This window comes from Salvelinus namaycush, chromosome 3 (assembly GCF_016432855.1).
Source record: "Salvelinus namaycush isolate Seneca chromosome 3, SaNama_1.0, whole genome shotgun sequence".
NCBI classification, from domain to species: Eukaryota; Metazoa; Chordata; class Actinopteri; order Salmoniformes; family Salmonidae; genus Salvelinus; species Salvelinus namaycush.
In genome coordinates this window covers 4,799,446-4,824,019 of record NC_052309.1, presented here as the reverse complement: position 1 = coordinate 4,824,019, position 24,574 = coordinate 4,799,446, and the positions used below count along the sequence as shown (strand labels likewise).

Genomic DNA, 24,574 nt, shown 5'->3' with positions numbered 1-24,574 from the left:
CTACAGCTGACTCAGACAGACGGAACCAAAGAGGGAGTTTTATTACGTTGGCTCGGGTTGAATAATCATCGGGCAAAAGCGGGGAGGGAGGCGCGCCATCTCAAATCAAAACAGTAATCTGAGCCGCTCGGTCATGTTGTCAACCAGGCAGCACCGTGCATCGTCCAGAAACATACATTTTCCATAAAATACATGTTTGAATTTTCTAACTCGTTTTCATTGGGAAAGCAGATAAAGCATTTTTATCAAAAGCAATCAATTTGCTTGTGAAAACAAATTCCCACTCATCAGTCTACGTGCTTAGTTACATTACTTTTCTTTTGAGCCGACTTTGCCGCCGGCCATAACAGGGCACCTGGCTCATGCCCGGGAGGCAGCCCGATTCCAAATCGAATTACAATCAACGCTAAACAGATCGAATCGTGGCATGCCCGAGGCATTAATAAAGCTCCCTCATTCCTACGTATGATCTACTACTCTGTATTTTGACCAATGAGGCTTATAATAACTTGGTTATATCAAAGGCAGTTTGAATTACGATTCATGTGGTGAGTGTATAAGCGTATAATACACACAAAAATTGTGATCAGAAGAAAAGCCCTCAAACTCAACTCTGGACCTCAAAGCCAGTTCCTCTGCATGTTTTTTCATCAGGGACTGATTTAGACCTGGGTCACCAGGTGTGTGCAATTAATGATAAGGTAGAACAGAAACTAGCAGGCTCTGGACCTTGTAGGGTGAGTTTACCCCTGTCCTATAGTGATCTCTTATTCTAAGAGCATTCACCATCTAATGCAGGGCTGTCTAACTCATTCCATGGAGGGCCTACTGTTTGCAGGTTTTTGTTTATTCCTTTCAATTAAGCCCTAGACAACGAAGTGAGGGGAGTTCTTTAGTAATTAGGAAGCTTAACTCATCAAGTATAAGGGAGGAGTGAAAAACTGCAGACAGTCAGCCCTCCATGGGATGAGTTTGACACCTGTAATCTAAATGGTACATTTGCGCTCATCCTCTCCCTGCTGCCATTCCAAAACCACAACCCCCCCAGATGTGACCCCAAATAATGCAGTCACCACCACTATTCACCCAGATGTGACCACAACTAAAGCAGCTTTTAAATAAAAAAAACAATAGTCTTTATTAGGTAAAATATCACATGCATCAAAAGCTCTCAAAATGTAATTCTTTAGGAATATATTCTAAAATGCGGTTTAGCTATCTCAGGATGACAGCAGCAACAAAACAACAACAAAAAACATTTAAAAACAAGTGAAAAACAAATCTGTACTGTCCCAAGATGTTTCCAAAATGCACTGAAAAGCTTTTTGATAAAAATACAATGCAGTCCTATCTTGCAGTAACTAATTATCTTAAAAATAAATAGGATCATGAAATCATTTTTTTGTACATTTAGACTTTCTGGTCCACACAAAACTCATTTATAGCTACCCCATCTAGACCCCATCTAGTTTTCTCCACAAATTGTGAGGACTTGTGCAACACACATTTAATTTACAGGCATCATTTGTCATTATTCTCAACTAAAAATGGTAAAAGTCAAACATAATTACACTTACAATGGGTAATACAAATTATAGAAATATTGACAAGGTGTACCCTTTTTTCATAAAGCAACACTGATAAAATCTAATTCTTAAAAAAGGACCAACTATTAACAATGAAATATACAGATTACATTCCTGCAGGGAGTAGAAGGGATTATGCGCTATCCGGGATCCTTGGGATGGCCCTACCCTAAACTCTAACCTCTATCCTAACCCTAACCTGAACTTCAATGGGGTGATGTCAGCGTTGGGACATACCAAGGATCCCCTTTTCCAGAGTAGAAGCTCTAGTAGAGGACGTTATAATGACTGTGCAAGGAGCAGCCAAACCATTGGCTCGCTGCACTAGAAGAAGCTAAACCATTGGCTGTCAGTCTCACTCTCATTAACACTCCAGTCTGGACTCCACAGAGCTTCAAGACCAAATCTTAACTTGAGATACACATATATCAACTCATTAAAAGTCTGTCCATGTGTGTAACATTTTCTATAGGAGAGAGATAGAGTTTAGTTTTGATGGCTGTGTGTGTGGATGCATAAAATCATGGCGAACGGTAGTGTTGTTGAGTCCAAAGAACGGTAGCAGTCCGGTCTGTGTCTTGCGAGTGTCCACTGACCACGTTAGCTGGCCCTGCAGACTGACCAACCAACAGCAGCAGAGAGCAGTAGCTTTGTATCAAGAGAATTGAGGCCTATACAGTGTCATGTAGGCCCAGTGTGTGTGAGGCCTATATAAACGTCATTTAGGCCCAGTTCTGTGGCTTTGATCCAGTTCTGTGGCTTTGATCCTGAAATTCCATCAGAATCCACAAGGGGTCTCCAAAGAAACATCCAATTCAAAATAACACCTGATTAAAACAACAACCAAATCAGATAGGATGTGTAAGGAAATAAAAAAAGATGTGTGTAGTCCGTTTCCATCTCGAGGTCACAGACTCCTGTGGTTGTGTGAGAGCGACAGAGGAAAACGCTCCTCCAAAAACCAAAGGGTTTTGACCTGGAGGGCTAATTCAGTGCAAGAGCAGGTTTAAGGAGGAGGGACTGGGACCGAGCTTCTTCTACCTTCACTCTTCTTTTCTCTTTCACATTCCCTGACATTTCATTACAGTTCATTCTTTCACCATTTCAATACCGAGTAAAACAAAACCCCCATTGGACACATTCTAGCATAAATCAAACACCCATCCCCACACTTCTGAAGTCACTCGTCTATATAAGTCTCGGTTTTTCCCAGCCCCCTCCATTTAGAAAAATATGTCCAGTACTATATACAGATAGGATGATATGCATTTCTCTGTTGACTGGCAGTTCAAATGGCCGCCATCCTCCCTCACTGGATGCGTGGTTCTCCGTGGACTCTGAAGCGGTAGAGGCAGGTGTACTCGGGGTGACCCCAGTTGGTCAGCACCCGCACCTCGATGATCTGGAAGGCCCTTTCGTTCTTCTCCTGGATGGAAGGAAGAGACATAGTAAGGAGTGATAAGTATTGAATCTCAAAGTATCAGATTTAAAAAAAAGATTTTTGACAAAGTAAAAAAAGAGCCAGAGAGGTATATAGTATGCAGGATGGTGAGAGGTTTTGTGTGTGTTTGTTGGCGTATGCACATGAGTGTGTATAAATTGATGTAATTTCTCGTGTTTACCATGACAGGGAAGTTCTGCATTGAGTCTCCGTCCTCCTGGTAGATGTATTGACCCAACAGCTTTCCCTCCTCCTGATACTCATCATCCAGACCCTGAAAACACACAGAAACCAGTCAGTGATGTCAGGCAGGAGACCGAGGCTGAGACCATAGATCGCACATGACCAACAGAAGGCACACCATGTAGTTGCTGATACTTCCAGTACGTGTGTGTCTTACGTAGACAGTGTAGTTGCTGATACTTCCAGTACGTGTGTGTCTTACGTAGACAGTGTAGTTGCTGATACTTCCAGTACGTGTGTGTCTTACGTAGACAGTGTAGTTGCTGATACTTCCAGTACGTGTGTGTGTGTCTTACGTAGACAGTGTAGTTGCTGATACTTCCAGTACGTGTGTGTGTGTCTTACGTAGACAGTGTAGTTGCTGATACTTCCAGTACGTGTGTGTGTGTCTTACGTAGACAGTGTAGTTGCTGATACTTCCAGTACGTGTGTGTCTTACGTAGACAGTGTAGTTGCTGATACTTCCAGTACGTGTGTGTCTTACGTAGACAGTGTAGTTGCTGATACTTCCAGTACGTGTGTGTCTTACGTAGACAGTGTAGTTGCTGATACTTCCAGTACGTGTGTGTCTTACGTAGACAGTGTAGTTGCTGATACTTCCAGTACGTGTGTGTCTTACGTAGACAGTGTAGTTGCTGATACTTCCAGTACGTGTCTGTCTTACGTAGACAGTGTAGTTGCTGATACTTCCAGTACGTGTGTGTCTTACGTAGACAGTGTAGTTGCTGATATTGCCAGTACGTACGTGTGTGTGTGTGTGAGTCTTACGTAGACAGTGTAGTTGCTGATATTGTCAGTACGTGTGTGTGTGTGTGTGAGAGTATTACGTAGACAGTGAAGTTGCGCGGGGCGCTGGTGATGTTGCCGGTAGGGGACAGGGCCTTGGGGATGTGCTCCAGACAGAAGGCTGTGGGGAGGATCCTCAGGGACAACCGGATGACCAGGTAACCATGAGAACCTTTAAACGCCCAGCAGTTCCCTGGATACATATCAGGCTGAGGGAAGGAAGGAGAGTTGGGGGAAAGGGCGATGGGCGGAGGGAGGAAGAGATGGTAAGACATGTTACAGTCACTGATAAACGTCTTCTAATCAGTATCCACAAGATAATCCCTGTCCTGTTCAAATTCACAAGACTAATAATGTAATTGTTGAAATAATTTTCTATAATTATCTACAAATAAAAACACTGATAAAGAGGAAACAATGTCCCCTGGTGGTGTTGAAAACGACTTCTTTCTGGAATAACTTTATTGAATCAGTGTCTTCTAAACAGCTTAGCAGCTATTCCTGGATTGCAGCTATTGTTGGAATGTGTTTTTATTTGTACACTGCGTTTGTGACCGGAACAATAAAGCTTCTGAATGTTTGAATTGGAGAGCTCACCTGGATGGCGACACGGGGTGACTGGGAGAAGTACCAGAGGGGCACGCTGAACAGACTCATGAGGGCCGTCTTTGTCTCGTACGTCTCCGAGCAGCGCGTGCTTAGGATGCTACCGCCTGACCGCACAGACACATGACCACACAGACACATGACCACGTTACATCATTACCACAGTTCAACCACAATAGATTCCTTTCTATTTCTACGCAGGAAGACCACATTGGAAATACATGTCTTAAGGTTTATGAGTGTTATCTTCTGGGAAAAAGTGGATCTTTATTTAATCAACCAATCAATGAATGAATCAATCAACGAATGAAAGAATGGGAGCAAGAAAGACATTGTTATTAAATCGTAGGTCAAAATGTATATGAGTCAGAAATCCTAATGCCTGAACCACAACTATGTGGTGAGGAAACTGTATTGAAAAGCCATCTGACCACACACAGGGATAATGCAATGAAACACACAACATACAATAACATGATTCCATACTAACACACACATCAAAATAGAATCCACACAGACAAACGTCACAGACCACTCAGTTCATCTGGCCACTAATCTGATGTGTGGTGTATCTAATGGAGCCCTCTGTGCCTGTCCAATCCACACAGGCCATTAGTATGACAAACAGGCTCATTGTCCATGGAGCCAGACTACCTGAGCTTTGGCCTCTAAAGCCCTACTACCCTCTTCACTACTGTTATACCAGTACCATTCATACTGAAATGGCACACTATTCCCTTAGTACACTACTTTTGACCTGGCACCCTATTCCCTTTATAGTGCACAACTTTTGTCCTGGTCAAAAGTAGGACACCATAGGCACCGTATTCCCTTCATAGTAGGGCACTATATAGGGAATAGGGTGCCATTTGGGACGAACCCTCAGTGCTGGCTGCTGTATAGTTATGTAACACTAGGCTAATGGCTAGGATAATCCTTCCATTATAAACCACCATCATGGAGCTGGCTCTAACCCACAGGATGGTTCTGAACCACAGGGTGGTTCTGTTCATGGACATGTCAGCAGGCTGGCTCTAACCCACCGGGTGGTTCTGTTCATGTAAACAGAGTGAGAGGTCTCTCTTTACCTCCAGACTCCAGGGCGTAGTCCACTAGGCCCGTCCTATCCTGGGAGTAGAGTTTCAGGGCATTCTGGACAATCAGCTGCACTTGCTAGGGGAGAGAGGCAGAGGCAGGGACAGGGGGTTAGGATGTGTGTATGGTTAGATACCTTTTGCAGAGACTCTGCCATGCACCTCCACACACAATGACTCCTAGTCTCATTGACAATCATGACCACTTAAAGTAACAGTCATCATATAGTGAAAGTACATCATATAGGAAGGAGGTGGTTTCCAAGATCCAAATTAAACCTACTCCTGGTCCACTATTCACAAAGCATCTCAGAGTAGTAGTGCTGAATGATCCAAGACCAGTTTAGCCTTTTAGATCATAATGAATAAGGTTATATGGTCAGATCCTAGATCAGCACTCCTACCCTGAGACACTTTGTGGATGCGGGCCATGAAGTCAAAAGCATGCTCTATGGAGAATCTGGGTCCAGGACACCGGTCCATCTTCATAAACTAAATGGTGATAATGAAGCCGTTCCTCTGATGACAGTGAGTAGCACTGGGTTAACGACAACAAAGAGTCACTATAGTGGAGTGTGTTGTCTACCTCCTCAGACAGTCCCCCGCCCACGGCGGTGTGTTGGACACTCTGTGTAATAGCCTGGGTCTGGGTGGTGATGACTGCAGCCCTGGCCTCAGCCTCCGTCCGGGCCTCGGCCCTGCTCTGCTCCAGCTGCAGCGACACGTTCCTCAGGATGCTGAGCTCCAGGTTGGTCAGGAGGGCCTGCAGGTCGGCCCCGTTCACGTAGCGCGACGATAGCCACTGGAGGAGACCCTCGGGGATGTCTGGTTCTCCCTGGTGGGTCTGGTCGACAGAGCCGTAGAACAGGGCCCGCAGCTCCCGCCTCACCTGGGCGGACACCTGGGTAGACACCTGGGAGGGAGAGGTGAGAGAGAGAGAGAGAGAGAGGTGAGACATATCATGTGTGAGGGGCTGTAACTGCAGAATACATATACCATCATGTAGAAGTTCAGTTCAGTAACAGCACAGTACAGGCTGTCATTTGGAAGAATGCCATTATATTGCAAAGGTAATGTACAACTACTATAATAAAGAGTGAGCTATATCAGAGCAAGGCACAGTAAACACTAAAAGCGGTAAACAGACAGTTGTCTCTCATACTCACCGTTTCCTGGATTGTGTTCAGCTGCTCACATTTCCCCTGACATCCCATCACCCCCTGCAGGTCGCCCCTGATCCGACCCAGCTCCCCCTCCAGCCTCTGCACCTCCGCCAGCAAAGCAGCATGGGCCTCCTGGTCCACACCCACACTGAGGTGGAGAAAAGAGAAAGTGAAGGGGATAAAGGGGGAAAGCGAGAGAGATAAAGGGGGAAAGCGAAAGGGATAAAGGGGGAAAGCGAGAGAGATAAAGGGGGAAAGCGAGAGAGATAAAGGGGGAAAGCGAAAGGGATAAAGGGGGAAAGCGAGAGAGAAGTGTCTCTGTTACACTTGCTTAGGTTTGAAACATTTCCCCAAAATCCCCCATTTCCCAGAAATCCAGTTTGGAAGATCCCCTGATGTCTGGCTTATTACCTCCTGATTCCAGGAATCTTCTAACCAGCATTTCTGGTAAACCAGTTTTGAGAAACTGACACAAATTTTGGAACCCTGGACTTGGCTCCACACTTTAAAAATACAAAAGGTTGCATGCTGTTAAAATAAACTAACTCCAATACACTGGCTCTATTGTTTGATCTAATAATGGACCACTTAGACCAATGTTTCAGTCATAAGACATTAAAACATTGTGGGGCAAATGAAGAGAATCAGTGTGCAAGAGTTTCTTTCCCCATGAAATGGAGTGCAGCTGTAAACCGTAGACAAGTTCTGCACTATATCATCTATGGACGTTAAGCCAGTGACCGTGAACCTACCTGACAGGGACAGAGGCAGGGGCTGGTGTGGCTGTCTCCTCTGTCTCCTCCTTCCGCTGTTCCCGTTTCTGTTGCACCGCCTGAAATACAACATCATTAAAGAGTACAGTAACATAAATTAAAATGTACAGTACTGTAATATAAATGAATGGCCAATAAGCTACAATACAGCATGTGTTGACATTAACACTTTCAGCACGGGCATTATATGTCATCACAATGAACCTAAAAGGACAGGGACATGCTGACTCCTGTGTATCAGATGACTAGACTTGTATGAGTGTGTGTCATACTGTATGTATTCAAATGAACTACCTGAGATGATGTATGTATGGACTGGTGCTTATTCAAATGAGCTGCCAGAACCGGTATGTTCCTGTTTGCGTTCCTATGGGTGGGTAATGTGATGCGTGGGTCTTGTATGTGTCAGTCAGTAATAAGCTTGTGAGATTGCACCTCAAGCTTAGCTGTTAGCCTGCTAAGATCTAGTGGTGTGTGTTCAGATGAGCTGTGGAGGTAACGTATGCTCCTGGATGGATTCATTTGACCTCACAGGGTTTAATTCAGTCTGGTGTGCATTTCCCATAGACCATTTCCTCAATCTCAACTGCTAGGACCTGTATGTTCCTGTATGTATTGGTATATGTAGGTAATGGGGTATTGTGTGTATTTCTCAGTAATAGACGTTACCTCAGTTTTAGTAGCGAGGACCTGCAGCAGCCCCTCCAGCTCAGCCAGCCGTGTCTCCTGACTCTGCTGCTGAACCCTCTGCTCTTCAGTCTGCCCAGGAGAGAGGGAGGAGAGAGGGAGAGAAAGAGAGGGAGAGAGAGGGAGAGAGGAGAAGGTCACCCAGAAGTAAAGAGTAAGGAACTCAGTAATAAGGAATAGGGGGTCAGTATGGAATGCTGACGAAGCAAAACGGACTGAAATCTGACCCTACATAAAAACCACAAATCTGTACATAGTTATCAATTAAAATGTTGAAGCTCAACCCTCTGATCAGCCCTGCCACCAAGCCCCAACCCCATTCCTGCCACCAAGTCCCAACCTCATTCCTGCCACCAAGTCCCAACCCCATTCCTGCCACCAAACATCAACACCATTCCTGCCACCAAACATCAACACCATTCCTGCCACCAAACCGCAACCTCATTCCTGCCACCAAATGCCACCAAACCCCAACCTCATTCCTGCCACCAAGTCCCAACCCCATTCCTGCCACCAAGCCCCAACCTCATTCCTGCCACCAAGCCCCAACCCCATTCCTGCCACCAAGCCCCAACCTCATTCCTGCCACCAAGCCCCAACCTCATTCCTGCCACCAAGCCCCAACCTCATTCCTGCCACCAAACCCCAACCTCATTCCTGCCACCAAACCCCAACCTCATTCCTGCCACCAAGCCCCAACCCCATTCCTGCCACCAAGCCCCAACCCCATTCCTGCCACCAAGCCCCAACCTCATTCCTGCCACCAAACCCCAACCCCATTCCTGCCACCAAGCCCCAACCTCATTCCTGCCACCAAGCCCCAACCCCATTCCTGCCACCAAGCCCCAACCTCATTCCTGCCACCAAACCCCAACCCCATTCCTGCCACCAAGCCCCAACCTCATTCCTGCCACCAAGCCCCAACCTCATTCCTGCCACCAAACCCCAACCTCATTCCTGCCACCAAGCCCCAACCTCATTCCTGCCACCAAGTCCCAACCTCATTCCTGCCACCAAGCCCCAACCCCATTCCTGCCACCAAGCCCCAACCTCATTCCTGCCACCAAGCCCCAACCCCATTCCTGCCACCAAGCCCCAACCTCATTCCTGCCACCAAGCCCCAACCTCATTCCTGCCACCAAGCCCCAACCTCATTCCTGTCACCAAGTCCCAACCTCATTCCTGCCACCAAACCCCAACCTCATTCCTGCCACCAAGCCCCAACCTCATTCCTGCCACCAAGCCCCAACCCCATTCCTGCCACCAAGCCCCAACCTCATTCCTGCCACCAAACCCCAACCCCATTCCTGCCACCAAGCCCCAACCTCATTCCTGCCACCAAGACCCAACCCCATTCCTGCCACCAAGCCCCAACCTCATTCCTGCCACCAAACCCCAACCTCATTCCTGCCACCAAGCCCCAACCTCATTCCTGCCACCAAGCCCCAACCCCATTCCTGCCACCAAGCCCCAACCTCATTCCTGCCACCAAACCCCAACCCCATTCCTGCCACCAAGCCCCAACCTCATTCCTGCCACCAAGTCCCAGTCTTATCAACATCTTTGGTGTCCGGCCCCAGTCCCTTTCCCCTCCCCTGACAGCCATCCCTACCTGTGCCCTGTGTGAGGCCTCATGCTGCTCCAGCTCTCCTCTCAGCAGGGTGATCCTGTGCTCCAGCAAGCCAGAGACCCAGAGACCCAGGCTGTCCCTGTCCGTCTGGCTGTCCAGCTGCTCCCTCAGGAGGGTGTACTGGGCCAGGGTGTCCCCGTGATGCTGCTCCTGGCTCTGGTCTCCCTGCTCCACCCGCTCCCACAGCAGGGTCAGACCATGCTCTACCCGCTCCAGACGCTCCAGGCCCTCTGTGTCCACGGTGACTATGGGGGGAAGGACTGGCTGTAGAGGGAGATACGGGATAGACAGAAATAAAGGAGGGACACAGAAGTATAGTGAGAGGTTAGAGAGAGAACAAGAAAGCTTGTTTTAGTCCAACATTCATGAGGCAGATGTATTTCATGAAGAACCATATTCGCACAATACAGACACAAATTGAGAGGCGCCCTCGGGCTTCTCAGGCGAGCTCCTCTCTTACCTGTGCCTGTGGGCCAGGGGGTGCTGGGGGGGTCTGCTCCAGTGGTGTGGCGGGGGTGGAAACAAGGGCAGGGGTCAGGATAAACGATGAGAGGGTGAAGGGGGACACCACTCTGGAGCGCCACTCTGTCAGGTTTATGGCTGGAAGGTAGGAGAGGAAACTGGACGGACCCCAGAACCACAACCCTGAGAGGAGAGAAACAGGGAAATGAATCAACAGGAACTACAGTATGCAACAACCTGCCTGTCTTTACTACAAATGCAGTGAAAGCTTTATTGGTATAGCACCTGTTGTTTCTTAGGTTTCTATTGTTTACGTTTTTTGTGTTTATGCATGAATTTGGGGATTTGATAGTAGCTTGTGGGTTTATGAATGCAAGTCAGTGCTTTTCTGTGTAGACTGTTAGTGTAGAAAGTACAGTGTGTAAAAGTGTTGTTCCACAGAAGGGCTGGTTCTGTAGCTGTGTGCCCAGTAAGAGTGACCTAGATCTGGGGCTGGATTTGGAGTAAGCTCTGGGGGGCTGGTTAACAGCTCTGGTGCTACACAGCTGACAGATTGGCGTATTTGTGTGTGAAGTAGGTTACGTCAGGTGACTCACACAGAAGTAGCAGGAGGGGAAGGAGGAAGAGGAGGAGCTTCCACATTCTGGGCAGGCACCTGAAAGACACACACACACACAGAGCAGTGAGCAAAACACACCTGAGACACGCACACACACACCGTCAAACATAACCTGATAAGATACTGTACCCTTTCCTTCCTCAGATGAGAGAAATAATTGAATCAAAATGTAATATTTAAAAGTCTTGACTAAATAATTCAAATCATCATATCTGTCATGTGCTTCTAATTGACAGAACCCATATATCATGACCCTTTGTTTTCATTATTTAATTTCATCTGAAAAAATGACAAATGCCTAAATATAACCAAAATATAATTCAATCTAATTAAGATTTATCGTGTTAGACAGAGCCTGCATAAGAACAGTCATACATATTTATCAAACATGCACAATGATAACTGGGTCTCAGACACAAACAGGAAGGTACAATGTAAACTTGTCCAATGACAAAAACCTGTAATTTTCCATTGCTAAACATTTGGCTGTTTTACTACGGTTTGCCCCAGATATCTGAAATGTCTCTGCTGTCAATCACATCAATCAAAAGTTACAGCCACAGTTAAATCTTCAACCTTTGATAACAAAGAACAATAGTAGGTCAATAAAAATAATCTACAAATGGATCTTCCTGAGAACTACACAGGCAAAAGTCACATGAGTTGGATACAGTAACAGAGGCTCTCACCGGGTCAGGAAGAAGACGTTGAACAGAGACATGAGAGACACCAGCTGGTACCAGCCTGTCCCCAGACACCACAACAACCGCCTGGCTGCTTTACCTGAGGGGGGGTATCGTTACTGTAACGTAGCGTGTATGATAAGAAAGAGCAACTGATTAAACAACTAAATACTGATGATGAAGAGAGGATGGATGCAACACACAACTAACCTGGAGCTCCCAGGACTAGCCACAGCACCGACAGGAGTCTCTGAGCCACTGACCGTACTGCTGACCCCAGCGCCAGGCCTGCCCTCACTACATAGTAACCTGGCTGGAGCAGACAGTAGCCTGGAAGGTCAGAACAAACACACAACGTTGGAGCTTTCATTAGAAAAGGGTCTTTGTATGAAACTTTATGTGCTGCTATTTTGGCCAGGTCTCTCTTAAAAAATATATATTTTTATCTCAATGTCAATGAGACTAACCTGTTAAAATAAAGGTAAAAAAACAAAGAAATCATAGTGATTCAATTCAGTAAATAGAGTGCTAATGACATGGTAATAACAAATGCTGGGCATTAGGACAAGGCTTCAGTTCACAACTGATTTCAGATCAGCTCTATGGAGCCTAGTCCTGACCTCAGACACTATCTGCAGTGCAACAAAACAGGTCCTAGACCAGTAGTGGAAGGAAGGGAATTGTATTTCCCCACACCCACAGTTTGTATATAATTTGCATTGATGTCAATGAGAGACTCCTATGAAAAGTCTATGTGCACAAGGTTTATAAAGCAAGGGTCGTATTCATTAGGCACCAAACAGAATCAAACGGACTGAGTCAGGTGAGGACTACCTGAACTTGTCCAATAAGAAATGCTTGTTTTTGGTTTCTGTTGCAGAACGTTTTGCTACGGTTTGGACCGATCAATACAACTCTGATGTATGTGTATTAGGTCAGTAAGGAAGGAAGCCAGGGAGAGGAGGATGGGGGTTAACCTGTATGTGTATTAGATCAGTAAGGAAGCCAGGAGGAGGAGGAAGGGGGTTAACCTGTATGTGTATTAGAACAGTAAGGAAGCCAGGAGGAGGAGGAAGGGGGTTAACCTGTATGTGTATTAGAACAGTAAGGAAGCCAGGAGGAGGAGGAAGGGGGTTAACCTGTTTGTGTATTAGATCAGTAAGGAAGCCAGGAGGAGGAGGAAGGGGGTTAACCCGTTTGTGTATTAGATCAGTAAGGAAGCCAGGAGGAGGAGGAAGGGGGTTAACCCGTTTGTGTATTAGATCAGTAAGGAAGCCAGGAGGAGGAGGAAGGGGGTTAACCTGTATGTGTATTAGATCAGTAAGGAAGCCAGGGAGAGGAGGAAGGGGGTTAACCTGTACGTGTATTAGATCAGTAAGGAAGCCAGGGAGAGGCGGAAGGGGGTTAACCTGTACGTGTATTAGATCAGTAAGGAAGCCAGGGAGAGGAGGAAGGGGGTTAACCTGTATGTGTATTAGATCAGTAAGGAAGCCAGGGAGAGGAGGAAGGGGGTTAACCTGTATGTGTATTAGATCAGTAAGGAAGCCAGGGAGAGGAGGAAGGGGGTTAACCTGTATGTGTATTAGATCAGTAAGGAAGCCAGGGAGAGGAGGAAGGGGGTTAACCTGTATGTGTATTAGATCAGTAAGGAAGCCAGGGAGAGGATGAAGGGGGTTAACCTGTATGTGTATTAGATCAGTAAGGAAGCCAGGGAGAGGAGGAAGGGGGTTAACCTGTATGTGTATTAGATCAGTAAGGAAGCCAGGGAGAAGAGGAAGGGGGTTAACCTGTATGTGTATTAGATCAGTAAGGAAGCCAGGGAGAGGAGGAAGGGGGTTAACCTGTATGTGTACTAGATCAGTAAGGAAGCCAGGGAGAGGAGGAAGGGGGTTAACCTGTATGTGTATTAGATCAGTAAGGAAGCCAGGGAGAGGAGGAAGGGGGTTAACCTGTATGTGTACTAGATCAGTAAGGAAGCCAGGGAGAGGAGGAAGGGGGTTAACCTGTATGTGTATTAGATCAGTAAGGAAATCAGGGAGAGGAGGAAGGGGATTATAACCTGTGTAAACTATAAGGGTGCACAGACCCCCCAGTAGACGGTGAGTTCTGGAGGTCTGTGTGTGACTTTGGACCAGTGTGTTGGTCTCCAGGTGCTGCTTCCCTTTACAGTCGTCACCTGAGGCAGACCACATGACGGATGGATGGCAGACCACATGACGGATGGATGGCAGACCACATGATGGATGGATGGCAGACAAGCAGGAAAAGAAAACAAACAAAACACAAATGAATGAAAAATGATGTAAAATTAAATGCAATAAACATCAACGCAACTGAGAAGCAAAAAATGTATAGAACTTAACAAATCAGAAGACAAATAAAAGTTCTAAATAATGTATGAAATGTAAAAGCATTCAAATAAAATGAATAGAATAAAAAGGAAAGTTTTCCATCTTCCTAAGTCAGAGGGTGGTTTAACCTTCCAGACTTGGAATTGTATCAACTCACTACCCAAGGCTTTTACTCGTGACATATAGTTAAATACACTAAAGAGGAACAATGGGTACATACTGAAGATGCACATGCTCATCCCCAGAATATTTTGACGTGTCTATTTTCAAAGGATGAAGCTAAGAACATTAACAACTACATAGCTAAGAACACTAAAACAATATGGAAGAAAATTAAACGTATTTTACCAAAACAACCAATATCACTCCCTAGAAACAGGACCTTATGGAATAATCCTTGGACAGCTTTTCAGAATTCATCGATAAACTGTCCCACTTGGAAAACTAAAGGCAAGGACAGTTGGAGCATAACTAACGAAATTACAGTTAACAAAAATGTACGCTTAATCCAGTATAAAGTAACGTTTAGAATTTATTATACAAGAGAAACATTCTGAAATTCTACAGCACAAAGCGAAGTCATGTCTCAAGTGTAAAACGAATAATAACTCCATAGTCCTTGCTTTCTGAGACTGCTACAACGTTGGGAAGTTATGGGCGGAGCTAGAGAGTTGTCTATCAGAAGTATTACAACGTAATAGATGTAATCCATCTGTCTGCATAGTTCAAGACATGTCATGTGGGGGTGTAGTGAGATACCCAATGGGCTGGACGATTCTCTTCTCATCAATCATTTTGAAAAAGCAGATACTAAAAACTTGGAAATCGATCAACCCGCCATCATTGACACAATGGAAAAATCTACTGATGTATTATTGAAATAACATGGTACGAATTGGTACAATTTAAGACCGAGTTGCAAACAATAATTCAGGTACTAGGGATGGGAGTGTGAGCATGCAGGTCTGGGCAGATGAGATGTAGTCATTGTTTGTATGTCTATACATTTTTGTTTAAATGTATTCTTTTTTTTTGGAATGTAAAAAAATGAAGAAAAGGAAAATCCAATATTATAAAAACTACCAACCATAGAAAAAATGCTTCTGAATGAGTGAAATGTCCACAGTGTAGGAGCTGCAACACAGTTGACAGAGAACTGTCTGTCTGTCAATCTCTGGTTGCGTTCCAGGTTGTCTTTATTGCAATCAAAATGCGTAGTTGATCAAATCTTAGAACACAGGAACCACGTTAATATGAAAAAGCAATCTTCTGAGATGTACGCATGTGCAACAAAGAAAGGCAACGTTCCAGGTTCTCTCTTTGGTAACACAGCCCATCCCTTCCTCTTCAGATGTTTGGATTAGCAACTTCTGTGTCAAACAGGCCTTTGTTCTCTGTTTGACTTTTGTTCAACTGCATTGTCAGGATCGTATGTCATTCTGTCTGACTCTGACACCAGTGAAATTTAAGAAGACGATAGATAAGACATCATGGAATATGGACTAAAGGACTAGCTAATTCTTCTCCCAGTTTCTGTGAAACAATCTTTAAAGTAAAGTGAAACATTCACAGAGATACATCTGATGGATCTTTATGGGTTTTGGCCTTTTCAAAACAATCTTTAAAAAAGCTGCTGTAACTGACTAGGGAGACCAGTAGCCAGAGTACAGTCACTGACTGGTGAAAGAGGTGTGACCGGCTGACCACTGGCCCTAGTGTTTCACATAACCCCTGTGCACTGATCTGGAAATAGGTCACACAGAATTAACTCTGGGTCAATCAGGGTGACAAAGTGGCCCCCTGGCACGTATAGAGCACTTGAGAGGGAATTTGTGTTTGTGTGTGATTTTTGCACATGGGTGTATGTGTGTGTGTGTGTGTGTGTGTGTGTGTGTGTGTGTGTGTGTGTGTGTGTGAGCGTGTTGACTACTTACACAACGAGCCATTCAAAAAGTGTTGGCGTCCGTCTCCCATCACGTGGTCTTTTACATTCATGCTCCCACAGTAACTAGAATGAGCTGCAACACAACAAACTATTAATAATCATATTTACATACCAAATCTTTTCATTCTGCAGGCGAGTGTCGATCAAGAGCGTGTGACGCATTGTATATTCCGACACACAAGAGAAGGTAAGAGGGAAATTTGCATGTCACCAAGGGAACCAACCAAAGTGGAAAGAAGACCATTTGTTTATGAAGTAATCAAGAGGACCTGTATTAAACCAGAGATGGATGAAGAGAGAAAACAGACAGACAGAGGGAGAAAACAAAGATGAGTGACATGCAGTGAGGTGGTACAGGAGTTCTGTCTGTCTCCTGAAGAAGTATGGAGGACCGTTTCAGTGATGAGCATACAGTCGTGGCCAAAAGTTTTGAGAATGACACAAATATTAATTTCCACAAAGTTTGCTGCTTCAGTCTCTTTAGATATTTTTGTCAGATGTTACTATGGAATACTGAAGTATAATTACAAGCATTACATAAGTGTCAAAGGCTTTTATTGACAATTACATGAAGTTGATGCAAAGAGTCAATATTTGCAGTGTTGACCCTTCTTTTTCAAGACCTCTGCAATCTGCCCTGGCATGCTGTCAATTAACTTCTGGGCCACATCCTGACTGATGGCAGCCCATTCTTGCATAATCAATGCTTGGAGTTTGTCAGAATTTGTGGGTTTTTGTTTGTTCACCCGCCTCTTGAGGATTGACCACAAGTTCTCAATGGGATTAAGGTCTGGGGAGTTTCCTGGCCATGGACCCAAAATGTCGATGTTTTGTTCCCCGAGCCACTTAGTTATCACTTTTGCCTTATGGCAAGTTGCTCCATCATGCTGGAAAAGGCATTGTTCGTCATCAAACTGTTCCTGGATGGTTGGGAGAAGTTGCTCTTGGAGGATGTGTTGATACCATTCTTTATTCATGGCTGTGTTCTTATGCAAAATTGTGAGTGAGCCCACTCCCTTGGCTGAGAAGCAACCCCACACATGATTGGTCTCAGGATGCTTTACTGTTGGCATGACACAGGACTGATGGTAGCGCTCACCTTGTCTTCTCCGGACAAGCTTTTTTCCGGATGCCCCAAACAATCGGAAAGGGGATTCATCAGAGAAAATGACTTTACCCCAGTCCTCAGCAGTCCAATCCCTTTACCTTTTGCAGAATATCAGTCTGTCCCTGATGTTTTTCCTGGAGAGAAGTGGCTTCTTTGCTGCCCTTCTTGACACCAGGCCATCTTACAAAAGTCTTTGCCTCACTGTGCGTGCAGATGCACTCACACCTGCCTGCTGCCATTCCTGAGCAAGCTCTGTACTGGTGGTGCCCCGATCCCGCAGCTGAATCAACTTTAGGAGACGGTCCTGGAGCTTGCTGGACTTTCTTGGGGGCCTTGAAGCCTTCTTCACAACAATTGAACCGCTCTCCTTGAAGTTCTTGATGATCTGATAAATGGTTGATTTAGGTGCAATCTTACTGGCAGCAATATCCTTGCCTGTGAAGCCCTTTTTATGCAAAGCAATGATGACGGCACGTGTTTCCTTGCAGGTAACTATGCTTGACAGAAGATGAACAATGATTCCAAGCACCACCCTCCTTTTGAAGCTTCCAGTCTGTTATTCGAACTCAATCAGCATGACAGAGCGATCTCCGGCCTTGTCCTCGTCAACACTCACACCTGTGTTAACGAGAGAATCACTGACATGATGTCAGCTGGTCCTTTTGTGGCAGGGCTGAAATGAGGTGGAAACGTTTTTGGGGGATTTAGTTCATTTGCATGGCAATAACATTCTGGAGTATATGCAAATTGCCATCATACAAACTGAGGCAGCAGTTTTGTGAAAATTAATATTTGTGTCATTCTCAAAACTTTTGGCCACGACTATACAGAGGTAGATGGACAGAGCTGGAGAGAGAGGCTCAGATGGACAGAGCTGGAGAGAGAGGCTCTGAAGACTGAAATAGAGTTATCTGTGGTGAAACTACACAGTAGAAAACAGCATCTGTACATACTGTGGAGAGAAGCATTCCTCTACATTATAACCCACCAAACCATTACTATACATGCACAGTTAACCTTATGCCCAGCCTTCACAGATAGGTTTTCACAGACACAGAAATGCAAAGACCAAGAGCTTGAGAAAGAAAAGTCGTGTCGGCGGACAGTGGAAATAGAGGGCTGAAAAAAAGAGGGTCACAGGTGGGGAATGGTCAGCGTTGATGATCGATGACCTTTGACCCATGCCTCCTGACCTCAGGTCGGCGGTGGGTCAGGTACCTTTGCCTTCGTAGCCGTTGGCCCTGTAGCCCATCATCCTGTGGAGAGTGGTCTGCTTAAAGAGCCAAGAGACACGGGACGCGCTGGAGGAGACAGCCCGTCTGGCCCTGTCTAAGAGGGACGCCAGGACACCTAGTGACACAACCATACCACACATCAAAGGTCAGGTCAGACAATCTGTCTGTTAAAACACTGTCCCCTTTCCAGCCTGGGACCAGATCAGTATTTTGCTTTATTTAGCCGACTACTCAGACTAGTATAATTTTGTATTTTTGCTTCATTTAAACAACTCATCTGACTAATGTTAAGGCCCATACAGATCTGGGACCAGGCTATTCTATTTCCACCTCCAACGTCACAGTTTTGAGGCTGGGAAGAGACAGGAGTGGAAATCCCTTTGAATCTTAAAAATATATATTTTTATAGCAATATTACGATTAACCAGTCCCTTGAGACTATCAGGTTGAACAGCTTTGAATAAATCAAACCATGAAAGAGAGTAAAAAAAGAAGGAGAGAGAGATGGGTGGGAAGGGAAGTAGTATAAGGGGGAATTCAGTGAGGTAAAATTTGCAGATAGAAATACAATGAATAGAGCTGATATTGATGCCCAATTCTGCACCATATATGTTCTACATAATGCATTTCTACGCGAACATTTTGTAAAGTTGCGCCCTCTGAACAGACTCCAGTAGTAAGCATCTCGTATACCTTTGCCTGAGTGGCTCCTGGCCCTAGTGCCCAGCCACAGAACATTCTGGAAGAGCAGTGTCACCAGGGACACTATAGGGGCCAGGGCTCGTCTGCTGTAGTGGACACATGTGTTAGAGACTGACACCAGGAGACCTAGACAGAGAAAGGACGACAGGTTAGTTAACTTAGCCGGACATATAAAAGGTGGAGAAATGGGTCCTTCTCCTAAGTGGAAACCCACGTAGCGTCAGCACTAACAAGCGAACAGAAACAGAGAAACACATAAGAAATGGCTGGTTGACTGATCATTTTAACTCATTTTGGTCTTCTAACAGGACTCAGATTTTATAAATTAAGGAAACAGTGTGATATGCACAGATTTATAAACCATCAAACAGAAAGAACCTCCTGTTTACCTTTCTCCTAGGAGAGGAACACTGGGTCATGTTCATTAGGGAATGCAACAGAAAGCGTTTTGCAATAGAAAATTAAATGAGCATCCAGGTTGTCCCTCCATGTTTCAGTCTGTTTTCTTCCATTTGGTGCCTAATGAACACAGCCCTGTTCCACTCCCCAGTCAGTTGTGTGCACACTAGGTACGATTCTCACCTGTCTTGCTCCTCTGACTCTTGACCGTGCAGTATAAACTGGAGGATGAGGCTGATGATGATGAGATGGCGGCAGCAGCTGCTGCAGCAGAGGCAGCCTGAGATGAGGAAGAGGATGAAAGGGCGGAGGCAGCTGCTGCAGCAGAGGCAGCCTGAGACGAGGAAGAGGAGAAGGTGGCGGCAGCTGCTGCAGCAGAGGCAGCCTGAGACGAGGAAGAGGAGGAGTATGTGGTGAGAGCTTCTTTCCTCTCAGAGTGTATGGAACAGTCTTTACAGATGTAACCGTTGGCGACCATGGCGTGGCTGTGCGACACAGTGTTGACGCCGCCGTTCGCACCCGTTGAGCTGTGGTCCGTCCTTGAACTCCTCCCTGGGGGAAACACACACAAGAGGAACATTTTTAAGAACAACTCTGACTAGAAAACCATTTCTTCATATATTTCTCATCAGTCCATTTATATGGTCTCAAAATATCATTATTTTGCACATGAGAGCTAGCCTTAAAGCAAGCCTGTGTTTACTTCCTGGAAAAGTGTTGTGATGATGCGTAATAAAAGATCACTACCTGGGTGAATGCTCACAAATATCATTAGAATGAATGGTGAAGTCTCACCTTTCAGACTGGTATCCTGATCTGAACCTAGAGGAAATAAAGCATTATCAAATCATCCAAGCCAGCGGGAGATCATTGAATACTGATTCATTAATTGTATTGGGTCACACGGGTAATAACACAGCTAATCTCTGTAAAACCACATCAAAGGGATTAAATGGAGAGATTATACAATCAGCCTGCCTCGTCTCTCCCCTGGTATTCCCACAAACCATTCATCAGTCCTGCCTTACATATCAGATAGACACAAACAACAAACTGCAGTAATTAAAATTAGCATGCTAGCTAGTTATCTTAAACTGCTACAGTCCTAGTTTTACCTTTTATATTCTAATGCGGTTGACTGGTCCTAGACCTGTGCTTTAGCCATTAGACTGTCTGACCATACCTGTCATGTCAAGCCAACGATAGTCGGAGGAGTTGGCTAATGCACATACCGTACAGGTCTGGGACCAGAATAGAGCTAATGTATCCTCTCTATCAAACGTAACCCTTCCTCTGATCGTATGACCCATGCCCTGCCCTTTCCTCTTGGACTGACCCCAGTAGCCGTCTGTGGTAGTAGTGGTGGTGGATCGCTGGCGGAGGCCGGACTGGTCCAGGATGGAGGACAGCAGGGAGGCATCGCTGGCAGTGGTGCAGCCCGTAGAGGGAGTGTTGGTAGTGGAGAAGGAGAGGGTCTTGCGTGGCGTCTGGTTCAGGGACAGGGACTGGTTCAGGGACAGGGACTGGTTCAGGGACAGGGACTGGTTCAGGGACAGGGACTGGTTCAGGGACAGGTTCTGGTTCAGGGACTGGGAGCTGGAGGCAGACTGCTGCTGCTGCTTTCTGCTCCTCACCATCCTGAGAGACAGGAGAGAGATTGGTAGAGAATATAGAAGTCAGTGTGTGCCTGCCTCCGTGTGTATCTGCCTCCGTGTGTATCTGCCTCCGTGTGTATCTGCCTCCGTGTGTATCTGCCTCCGTGTGTATCTGCCTCCGTGTGTATCTGCCTCCGTGTGTATCTGCCTCCGTGTGTATCTGCCTCCGTGTGTATCTGCCTCCGTGTGTATCTGCCTACGTGTGTATCTGCCTCTAGCTGCCTCTAGCTGCCTCTAGCTGCCTCTAGCTGCCTCTAGCTGCCTCTAGCTGCCTCTAGCTGCCTCTAGCTGCCTCTAGCTGCCTCTGTGTGTATCTGCCTCTAGCTGCCTCTGTGTGTATCTGCCTCCAAGTGCATCTGTGTGTACATGTTTAATGTTAATATATGGCTAATGTTTCTAACTTTTGTGTCTGCATGAGTGCGTTTGTGTGTGTGTCCATTGACTCCCTTCCCCTGTGTAGTGTTACCATGACTCTCTCTGACTGGACCCTGTGTAGTCTTACCATGACTCTCTCTGACTGGACCCTGTGTAGTCTTACCATGACTCTCTCTGACTGGACCCTGTGTAGTCTGACCATGACTCTCTCTGACTGGACCCTGTGTAGTGTTACCGTGACTCTCTCTGACTGGACCCTGTGTAGTCTTACCATGACTCTCTCTGACTGGACCCTGTGTAGTCTTACCATGACTCTCTCTGACTGGACCCTGTGTAGTCTTACCATGACTCTCTCTGACTGGACCCTGTGTAGTCTGACCATGACTCTCTCTGACTGGACCCTGTGTAGTCTTACCATGACTCTCTCTGACTGGACCCTGTGTAGTCTTACCATGACTCTCTCTGACTGGACCCTGTGTAGTCTTACCATGACTCTCTCTGACTGGACCCTGTGTAGTCTTACCATGACTCTCTCTGACTGGACCCTGTGTAGTCTTACCATGACTCTCTCTGACTGGACCCTGTGTAGTCTTACCATGACTCTCTCTGACTGGACCCTGTGTAGTCTTACCATGACTCTCTCTGACTGGACCCTGTGTAGTCTGACCATGACTCTCTCTGACTGGACCCTGTGTAGTCTGACCATGACTCTCTCTGACTGGACCCTGTGTAGTCTGACCATGACTCTCTCTGACTGGACCCTGTGTAGTCTGACCATGACTCTCTCTGACTGGACCCTATGTAGTCTTACCATGACTCTGTCCGACTGGACCCTCCGCTGCTGTGGTTCTGGGAGGAGAAGTCAGCCAGTCTGTCGTTGCCATAGAGACCGCCCGTGGTCTGCAGACGCAGGCTCCGCCGCGACATCCTGGGCGAGTTGAACACTGGAGCGATCTGATGCACCTTCTCAAACTCTAGGGCCACAGTCGAGTAGCTGGAGCTAAGAACAGAAGGAGAGGGAAAGAGAGAGAAGAAAGAGAGAGCAGGAGAAAGAGATGAGAGGAAGAGAGGAGATGGCAAGAGATTGGAATAGTGAGATGGCAAAGAGAGGAAAGAGAGGACAGGGGAAGAGATGATACAGTGTGATATAGCAAGGGAGAATAAATGAGATGGATAGAAAGAGAGGGATGGATAGAAACAGAGGGATGGACAGAAAGAGAGGGATGGATAGAAACAGAGGGATGGATAGAAACAGAGGGATGGATAGAAAGAGAGGGATGGATAGAAAGAGAGGGATGGATAGAAAGAGAGGGGGAGGGAGGAAAGGAGAGAGAAAGAGAGGGATGGATAGAAACAGAGGGATGGATAGAAACAGAGGGATGGATAGAAAGAGAGGGATGGATAGAAACAGAGGGATGGATAGAAACAGAGGGATGGATAGAAACAGAGGGATGGATAGAAACAGAGGGATGGATAGAAAGAGAGGGATGGATAGAAAGAGAGGGATGGATAGAAAGAGAGGGATGGATAGAAAGAGGGATGGATAGAAAGAGAGGGATGGATAGAAACAGAGGGATGGATAGAAAGAGAGGGATGGATAGAAAGAGAGGGATGGATAGAAAGAGAGGGATGGATAGAAAGAGAGGGATGGATAGAAAGAGAGGGGGAGGGAGGAAAGGAGAGAGAAAGAGAGAAGTGTGGTGAATGTAGGTAATGTATGACTCAATCACAGTGCCTGAGCTTCTTATCATTTGCTGTAAGCCTATCAGAGGCCTTGGTCTGAATCAGATCAGCACTTATGTGGTTTCAGCTTACCTCAACATGAAATCAACAACCCTCTCCCTATGAGTCAGTCAGGGCCAGTATTCATAACAGTTAACTTATTCATTATCACCTAAAAGGCTAAACTGATCCCAGATCAGCACTCCTACTCTAAGAGCTTTATTAATGCAGGCCCAGGGCTTAGTTAACATGCCATGATTAATACGGACATTCCTAACTTCCTCCCATCCATTGACTGTATCTTAGTCACGCATATAAACATGAGAGACACACTATGTTTTGTAAACAACAGCAACACAGCATTGGGGTAGTTTTGTAAACAACAGCAACACAGCATTGGGGTAGTTTTGTAAACAACAGCAACACAGCATTGGGGTAGTTTTGTAAACAACAGCAACACAGCATTGGGGTAGTTTTGTAAACAACAGCAACACAGCATTGGGGCAGCTGTAGCAGCTCAGTAGGGAGAGAATGTTACCACAGGAACTGTTCCTGGAGCTGAACACTGGGCTCGCAGGAAATGACTCACCCAATAAACACGAGGAAAAAATACAAATGGAGAAAGAACGAGGACTGTGTGTGAAAGAGGAGAGAGGCCCAGACAGATATATAATGGAATGGATTAGGACACTGTATACCAGTCCTGTGTGGTTTAGTTGGTAGAACATGGTGCTTACAACTCCAGGGTTGTGGGTTCATATCCCATGGAGAACCAGTATGAAAATATATGTACCTTTTGGAAAAGATCATGTAAATGTAAAATAATATACCAGTTTGAGCCAGTAAGATGTGGAGTGGAGACGGAATGTAAATATTGTGAATATAGAATTGGACACTACTGCAGCAGTAGCTAGAAACTCTCTCTCTGACTGACTCATACCAGACCACACCCCCTGGCTGAGGATGCAGGCCAAGACCAGCGCCAACATTCCATCATGGAACACAACGAAATCATTATTGCCACATTGGCTCTTAGAAACAGATCCTTTCAGAGAGTATACTTGAGTCTTGTCTATTGCTTGTACACACACACACACACACACACACACACACACACACACACACACACACACACACACACACACACACACACACACACACTAACAATCGTGATTTGATGCTAAACACACAGCAGTAGGGTAATATGCTCCTACAGTAGGTTGTGTCTCCTCTCCTTTGTATGTCAGTCATCTAAAACCCCTGACAGACAAGCAGGGCAGTTGAGGAGGAGAAAAGCATCTTAGCTGAC

At 45.8% G+C, this 24,574-nt stretch overlaps 1 protein-coding gene across 3 annotated transcripts; it reads right to left on the bottom strand.

The window, feature by feature from the left end:
- Window positions 1-1,114: 1,114 nt before the first annotated feature.
- Window positions 1,115-22,724, bottom strand: LOC120044869 (SUN domain-containing protein 1-like). 3 transcript variants are annotated; one of them, XM_038989565.1, is made up of 22 exons: window positions 22,355-22,724; window positions 20,850-21,151; window positions 20,309-20,335; window positions 19,697-20,065; window positions 19,106-19,240; window positions 18,396-18,527; window positions 16,059-16,142; window positions 13,833-13,949; window positions 11,984-12,103; window positions 11,780-11,873; window positions 11,068-11,126; window positions 10,470-10,654; window positions 9,992-10,273; window positions 8,362-8,451; window positions 7,672-7,751; window positions 6,923-7,067; window positions 6,343-6,669; window positions 5,751-5,835; window positions 4,654-4,769; window positions 4,098-4,265; window positions 3,209-3,301; window positions 1,115-3,012 (listed from the first exon to the last, which is right to left on the bottom strand). In XM_038989565.1, the coding sequence occupies exons 1-22, from the start codon at window positions 22,468-22,470 to the stop codon at window positions 2,896-2,898; spliced, it is 3,243 nt and encodes a 1,080-aa protein (XP_038845493.1). In that variant the 5' UTR covers window positions 22,471-22,724; the 3' UTR covers window positions 1,115-2,895. The 3 variants fall into 3 exon arrangements, with proteins under 3 accessions (XP_038845493.1, XP_038845494.1, XP_038845495.1); XM_038989566.1 differs by having other exon boundaries at window positions 13,860-13,949; XM_038989567.1 differs by lacking the exon at window positions 13,833-13,949.
- Window positions 22,725-24,574: the final 1,850 nt, after the last annotated feature.